Source organism: Myotis lucifugus, unplaced genomic scaffold (assembly GCF_000147115.1).
Source record: "Myotis lucifugus unplaced genomic scaffold, Myoluc2.0 scaffold_14, whole genome shotgun sequence".
Taxonomy (NCBI): Eukaryota; Metazoa; Chordata; class Mammalia; order Chiroptera; family Vespertilionidae; genus Myotis; species Myotis lucifugus.
Window position 1 is genome coordinate 867,147 of NW_005871062.1, and position 8,015 is coordinate 875,161.

At 45.3% G+C, this 8,015-nt stretch overlaps 1 protein-coding gene and 1 pseudogene across 1 annotated transcript in view; both read left to right on the plus strand.

Moving 5' to 3' along the window:
* Positions 1-5,810: 5,810 nt before the first annotated feature.
* LOC102437351 lies at positions 5,811-6,506 on the plus strand (annotated as a pseudogene).
* Positions 6,507-6,786: 280 nt separating this feature from the next.
* ACAP2 (ArfGAP with coiled-coil, ankyrin repeat and PH domains 2) overlaps positions 6,787-8,015 on the plus strand; it is a 144,185-nt gene continuing 142,956 nt past the window's right edge. Inside the window, 2 exon segments of the mRNA XM_023750495.1 lie at positions 6,787-6,879; positions 7,199-7,566. Of these exon segments, the coding sequence (XP_023606263.1) occupies positions 6,787-6,879; positions 7,199-7,566 (461 nt within the window).

An 8,015-nucleotide genomic window follows, 5' to 3' on the forward strand; every position in this document is an offset into this window, starting at 1 on the left:
TGTTATTTGTAATAATCCAGGGAAGAGGTACTAAAAGACTGGACCAAGGCAGTGGCATTGAGATTTGTAAGGTGGGCACAAACTCAAAAGCTTTTACATGGGAAACAGTTAACAGGATCTGAGGTTCAATTAAATGTGGTGATTATGGGAGAGGGAGACTCCAGGAAAGTTCTCATCATAGACCATAGCCAAATCAAGAACTTAAGGAACAAATGTTTAGAAACCTTGGTGTTTTGGATCTAAAGGGATTGCAGTTGGGCAGCGAAAGTCTTCTTACTATGTACTAAAGGTATGAAGGTGGCAAGGGGGTGGAAGGAAGGGAGAGGAGCAGAGGGTTCACTGAAGTACAGATCCAATAATGAGGGACTGAGAATCAAGTTGTGTTCTGGGCCCCTTTAGCCTACATCTACCATTTTACCCCAAACCCTTGGCTTGTTAGTTATAAAAAAAAAAGTTAAGATCTGAATGTTGAAAACATTATATACTTCAACTTCAACTCAGCCAATATTTAGTGAGCACCTACTACATTGCTGATCTCTGTGCCAGGTCTTGGAGTTACAAAATGAACATTAGCTAGCAGTTACTGAATTTCAATTATGAAGGCTGGGCATCAGAATCATCTGTGGGCCTTCTGCCCAGGCCTCACCTATGAAAATCTGACTTAGTAGATAGGGCCCACGAACCTATATTAAAACAAACCGACCAAAAAACACACAAATACTCTACATGGGATTCTGTTATACAGTCATGATGAAAACTATCAACGAGTCAGGCATTATTAGGCACTTTTATGTATATTTTATTTAATTGTTACAACCACCCAAGTATCATTATCTGAGCTCATAATCTGGTAGGGAAATAGATACATGTGCACAAGTAATCGTGAGAATCTGAATAGGAAAATATTACTTTGGGAGAAAAATAAAATCCATTTATTTACCATTTATCAGACACTTAGTAAAAATGACAGGCACTGTGCTAGGTTCTAGAGCTACAAAGATGAAAAGAACATAATGTGACCACCCAAAAGCTCCAGCTCTGAGGAGACGATGACCGTAAAAATCTCAAATTATAATACTGAACTGAGCTCTGTTCTAATGGACTTATGTAGGAAGGGTGACCGAACAACCAGAGCACAAAGGAGAAGTCATGTCACTGTGATAGACAAGAACCGAAGAGGTTCCATTTAAGCCAAGTTTTAAATAATGAATGGGAGCTCACCAGGCACACAAAGGGAGGAGGCCCATTCAAGCAGAGGAAACATCAGGTACCAAGGTGGGTCTGAGAAAGAAGCACGCTGAAGTGGCTGAGAGAATTCCTTCATGGGTGGATGAACCCATTTGGAGCAGAGAGACGGGCAGCAAAGAAAGTAGGAAGGGTTGGCAATGATGAAATCAGAGAATTTGGAGTTTGTCCTACAGATCTGTGGTTTTCAAATTATACTCAGTGGAGCTGTGAGTATTCCTTGGAGTCCACTGGTGAGTCACCTGGTAATGGGGAACGGGGCCAGGTGGCCAGGCACTGGTCTCCCCGCCCTGTTTCAACCACACCAGTTCCAATTTTGTCCATTTGATGGTGGGCATTGATGATAGACTTTCTTCTTTTAAACAAAGGGTTCCAAGGTTAAGTAAAGTTTAAAAAACATAGCTTTAGATGATATTAAACTTTTGAAGAATTTTAAGCAGTAGAGTGCTGTGGGTTTTCAAGGTGAAAATAGTTGCCAACAGTGTCCAGTGCTGAAGAGATTTCAGGAAAAACAAGTCCTTAAAAGTGTCCTTTGGTTTGCCAATTGGAAAGTGACCTTATTGAAAACAGTTGATGGGGCTGGGTAGGGAGGGGAGAATAGAATGCAGTGGACAGTGAAATGAATAAGAGGAGGAAATGTGGAGACGATGCTCTGAAGAGTCTGAGATAGAAAGCAATGGAGGGAGATGGATTTGGCAATAGCCAAAGGGGAATTTATCCAGCTCCTAAGTTCTCCTTTCTTGCTAACTGATCCCCCATCCACATGGCCATGAAAGCAGGCTTCTGGAAGCTATGTTTGTAGATGGCTGATCCCTTGGCTACAGTTGCTTGGCTCTGCAGGAGTACGTCATCCAAGTTGGGCCAATGCTTCCCCCAAGACATTTAGTATTTGGGTCAAGAGTGAAACCCTTTCCCTCCTGTTGGTTGGTTACTTTTGGGAGCTGAGCCTGGAGAGGGAGAGGAAATGAGCTTCATGTGTGCAGAAGAACAAAGCAGATGTGTGGAAAGGACAGGCGAGAGCATCCAGGCTTCACGGGCGCTGTTTCTAAAGCCTTCTCAAGGTACATGGATAGTCCGCCATTGGTTCTGAGTGAAACCATCCTATCTTATCATCAACCTACTCCCCTCTACTCCCCCCTCCCCATTTTGCCTTACTCAAATAGTTTCTCTTATCCCTTTTGCTGTTATTTCTTTCTCTTTTCTTCAAAGAGAACAGAAAGGTCAGTTGAGATACAAGTTGAGGATGCAGAGTGGATAACTGATAGAGCCATTCTCAGAGAATGGAAGGTGAAGTCCAGAGAACAAGGGTGAAATGAATTTTCCTCTGAGATGGGTGGGTAAGGAAGAATATAAATGAGTATGGGAGTTGGGGCTAAAAAGAGTGTTCCTACCTACTGACTCCTATTTTCTTAGTGAAGAGTCAAAATTATCTACAAATCACGAGAGGGCAGGGGCACAGACTGTGTAGCAAATAGCTATTGTTCTAGTGCACTAGAGATCTGGCCACAGATAAATAATACAAAGACAACTGAAAATCCTATGTAGCACCCAGGTCTTGTATCACTGAATGCAGTGATACATAGTCTCAGCCGTAAAAGCCTTCAATTCTTGCCTATCCAGCCCCCTTTAAAATATAAATCAGCCCTAACTGGTTTGGCTCAGTGGATAGAGCATCGGCCTGCGGACTCAAGGGTCCCAGGTTCGATTCCAGTCAAGGGTATGTACCTTGGTTGCGGGCACATCCCCAGTGGGGAGTGTGCAGGAGGCAGATGATCGATGTTTCTCTCTCATCAATGTTTCTAACTCTCTATCCCTCTCCCTTCCTCTCTGTAAAAAATCAATAAAATATATTTAAAAAAATAAAATATGAATCAGATCACATCACACTCTCCTGCTGGAAATTTTCCAATGACTCCAAATGCTTTAAGATATAAACTGTCTCTGGTATTGCCCATCGACTAGGAGTGAGGAACATCTGGGTTGACCCAGTTCTGGATATGTGACATTGCCAGGGAACGACCTGGGGAGGGGTATGGAGGCATCGTTAAGAGTGTTGTTGAAGTGGTGGAGGAAGGCAAGACAGGCAGATACCAACAAGCCTGGGAGATAAAGAGTCCTGGGGGTTTGGAGATGTGAAGTGAATGTGTGGGGGTGAGACAGCGGGAAACATTCAAGGTGGAGCTTGTGCATGAATGTTCTGGGTGAGACTAGGTTTAGGGCAGGAACATTTAAGGACTTCCCAAAGTGACATACTTGGAGACACAGAGATAGTAGTAAATGTTTTCTTTATTTGAATGGTACCACCTTCCACCTCTCACCAGTCACCCAAATCTGAAACATGGAGTTACCATAAAGTTTAGTCTTTTTTCCTTTTCTGTCATCACATTCAGTTGGCCATCAGATTTTTTTTCAGTTGTATTTCTTAACTATCTCTTGATCAAAATTGCCTTGCCTGAGAACCTCAAAATTGCTTAGAGCGTTTAATCTCAGTCCAGACAGCCCCACCCGGTTGCCCCACTCTCCTTCAAATTCCAATTAGAGCATGGCACTTCCAGGCTTAAATCGTTCTCATGTTTTCCCATTGCCTTAAGATACAAATTCCTTAGCATGGCAGGCGAGGTCCTTTCTATCTGGTCACTGTTTACCTCTTTAGTCATATAGTTCACTGTGATTAAAGGTCCTTGGAAAGAGCTTCCTCACCTTCTGTTGGATCTTACTTTTTCAAGATTCCTTATATTTCCAGAGACATGAGAACCCCATTTCTTTCCCCAAAGTATGACAGCTCCCTGTGCACACTCCTGACTCGGAATTTATCATGTGTTTCCTCCTTTGGTTTGAAAGCTCTAGATAGGAAATACCATTTATTTCACTTATAAACCTTGGAACCTACTGTCGGGTCTGGCCAGAGTATATGCTCAGTGGATATTATTGAATAAAGAACAAGTGAAGGTGGAAATCACCTTAGCTAATGGTAGGAGTTGGGGTGGAGGACTGAGTCAGAGGCCAAAGTCCTGGATGTATGTGAAAGTTTAATAGCTGTGTTTTATGGGGTCCAGCCATCAACATCCTCTCTTAGGGAAACTGCCTTGTCTACCAGTCAGCTGTCCTACAGCCCCCATCCTTACCCCCATTCCTGTGCAAATGATCAATTCCAGTGACTTGTCATGGAAAAAAAAATGAGCTGGGTTAATCAGATTTTTCTCCCGGGATCTGGGGATTGGGAGACAGATTAAAAGTGATAAGCTACAGGAGCATAGGTTAAAAGGATACATCAAGAAATAGATAGCAGAAGTCGCACAGTGACTCTGAAACTTGTTTTTATGACCTGTGACATTTTGGGATTCTCACCCTACTCCACTTTTAATATTTCTTCTTTTTTTTAAATCCTCACCAGAGGATATGTTTTTATTGATTTTAGATAGGGAGAGTGAGAATGAAAGAAAGAGAGAGACATCAATTGGTTGCCTCCTATACACACCCCTACTGGGGATTGAACATGAAACCTGGGCACGTGCCCTGACCGAATCAAACCCGCAATATTTTGCGTACGGGATGACGCTCCAACCAACTGAGCCACCCAGCCAGGACAATATTTCTTAATTTGGGACATTATATTACCATTGACACCCTATAATGCTTGCTTTACCATGGGGCAGTGAAAAAAAAATTGTGAAATTGCTATCATTAAATGGGTATTTGTAAATTTAGCCATCCACAGAAAAATGTTGATTTGATAATCAGCTTAGTTATTTGCACTGATGGTGTCATGCAGTTGAATTTTATTTTATTTTTTTCTTTATTGATTAAGGTATTACATGTGTCCTTACCCCCCAATCCCCCTCCCCCCAGCTCGTGTCCTCACCCCCCTAGTATCTGTGTTCATTGGTTATGCTTATATGCATGCATACAAGTCCTTTGGTTGATCTCTCCCCCTTACCCCCACCCTCCCCTGCCTTCCCTATGAGGTTTGACGGTCTGATCGATGCTTCTCTGTCTCTGGATCTGTTTTTGTTCATCAGTTTATGTTGTTCATCATATTCCACAAATGAGTGAGATGATGTGATATTTATCTTTCGCTGACTGACTTACTTGCAGTTGAATTTTAATTTGAGTCTCAAAGTGTCACTATAGGCATCTTCCAAAAGGTTACTCTGTGTTGAAGCACTGAAACAATAAGTTATTGTATATACAGATTATGCATCAGGAATGCAATTAAACGTAGAAATGGCCAACTCTATTTCTAAATTTGACATAGAAGTTACAAATCTAGAAGAGGTTGGCTTGATTGAAGTGTCTGAGGACACAACCTTTAACTGTCAATAGTTTCTAGTTATCAAGGGAAGCTGTGTGGATTCCAGGAATATACAATTCAATTAAAAAAGAGAAAACAAACTTATAACCCAAGAAGGCACATTTATAAAGCTTGTATATTCTTTGAAATGTCTCAAAATTATACTGTTAATTCCTAAAAGTACTAAAGAGAACAAGATATAACCATAGGTTATGAAAAGCAACAAACCATCATGCTATATAGTTAGCCAGATGGTCAAAGGGCTGTATTAGACTTCGGGCAGAAGTGAGAAGGCTTAAACGTAATCACCGATTATAGCACAGAAGAAAAAAGTGGTACAGTCCTTTCCTTTCGCCATGAGTATGCTCGCGCTTCGGGAGAGGCTTACCTCCAGTGTCCTCCGCTGCGGCAAAAAGGTCTGCTCGGACCCCAATGAGACCCATGAAATCGCCAATGCCAACTCCCGCCAGCAGATTCGGAAGCTGACCAAAGATGGGCTGATCATCCGGAAGCCTGTGACTGTCCACCTGGGCCCGCAGGAAGGGCAGGCATATGGGCATAGGTAAGCGAAGGGCACTGCCAATGCTCGAATGCCTGAGAGAGGAACCTGGGTGAGGAGGATGAGAATTCTTCGCCGGCTCAGAAGATACCGTGAATCTAAGAAGAGTGACCGCCACCTGTACCACAGCCTGTACCTGAAAGTGAAGGGCAACGTGTTGAAAAACAAGCGGATTCTCGTGGACACAGCCGCAGGCTGAAGGCAGACAAGGCTAGCTAGAAGCTTCTGGCTGACCAGGCCGAGGCCCGCAGGTCTGAGACCGAGGAAGCCCGCAGGCGTGAAGAGCGGCTCCAGGCCAAGGAGGAGGAGATCCTCAGGACGCTGTCCAAGGAGGAAGAGACCAAGAAACAAAGCTCCCCCTCTCGTCCCTGTACACAGTGGCCTTGGCAATTGCATGGTTCAGTCATTTAATAAAAGTAGCCTTCACCTAAAAAAAAAAACAGCGGTACAATTATGGTAATAGTCAGCATTTGTTGAACGAGTACCATGTGGCATTGTGTTAAGTATCTTTAGAGGTCTTATCTGTCTCAACCTCGGGACAATTCTGTTGGATCAGGGGTGTTTATCTTCATTTTAGTGAGAAAGCTGGGAGCCACTGTGCTGTTAGAACACCCTCCGTGAGCATTGTTATGGCTACGCCTATACTTTTTGGGTTGGGTGTAAAAAGTACACATTTAAATATAACGTATCTATGGTGCAGGTGTTGCAAGTTGGAGTAAGGAGGCCTTATTTTCAGGACCCTATCATCTTAGAGCTGGAGAAGGCTGCCCGGAGAAAGGTGTTGGTCAGGAGGCATGTCCCCGGTGGTTCTGAGAACGGCTCCTCCATCCTGAACGCCCTTGCACTCATACCTGTCTAAATCCCTCTGATCTTCGATGCCCACTCTAAATGCCAGCTCCTCCAGAAAGCAGTCTCTGGTTACATAAAAAGATATACATGGGAGATGTTTCTAAATGATTAAACAATGAAGCCAAGAATTGAAAGACGGATTTTTACAATTAACTTTGACCCTCGCTCCTTTCCTGGCCTGAGTTTCTTTAAACTGAAAGGAATCGGTGGCTCAGCCTGTATCTTTCTTTTAGAATTTCTTCTAACCTCTTCAGATCTCTGCCAAAGCTGCCTTAAACAGCAACTCTCCTCGCCGAGACCTGCAGGAGGCGGCTCCTCCGCGTTGGCAGCTCGGCAGGGCGGGGCTGGAGGAGCCCGAGAAGAGGCGGGGGCTCCGAGGGAAGCGCGGCGCGCACTCACGTGACTTCCTTCCCAAGGAGCCTCAGCTGTCGGCCTCCCAGCAACCGGTGCGTCCGCCTAACGACGCCTGCGCATCCCGGTTGGCCCTCGGGAACGCGTGTAGCCAGAAAGCACCCACGGTCGCTCTGCTCATTGGCTGGGGCTACCGTCGCTCTGGTGCGTTGCCTGAGCGCCCGCGGGCGGCACTGCCGGAAGCCCCTCCCATTGGCCGTATAAATTTGAGGCTGGCTGGTTACAAAATGTCACTCCCCGGTCGTTTCACTGAGGCCGTTTTTCTGTTGGCGGAAAAAAAAAGAGGAGCCGGACTGAAGCCTGACTTTTATAAACAAAAAAAGACGTCGTCTTCAAAAAAAAACATGACCCTCGGGCCAGGGTGTATTTGCTTCAGCTCAGAGTAGCGCTAGCGCGGCCCGTGCGTACGCCGTATGGGTCTGGGTCCCCAGGGCAGCCCCTCCCCGGGGTTCTTAAGGGTCCCCCCAAGCCCCGCCGGGGGGGGGGGGGGGGGAGGCAAAAGGGGGGGGGGAAAAAAAAAGGGGGGTTTTTCGGGGGGGGGTTTTAAAAGGATTCCCCCCCTTTTTGGGGAAAACCTGGGGGGCCCCCCCAGGGGGGGGCCCGGGGCCCCGCCGGAACTTCCCCCCCCCGGGGGGGGGGGGGGGGGAAAAAATGGGGGGG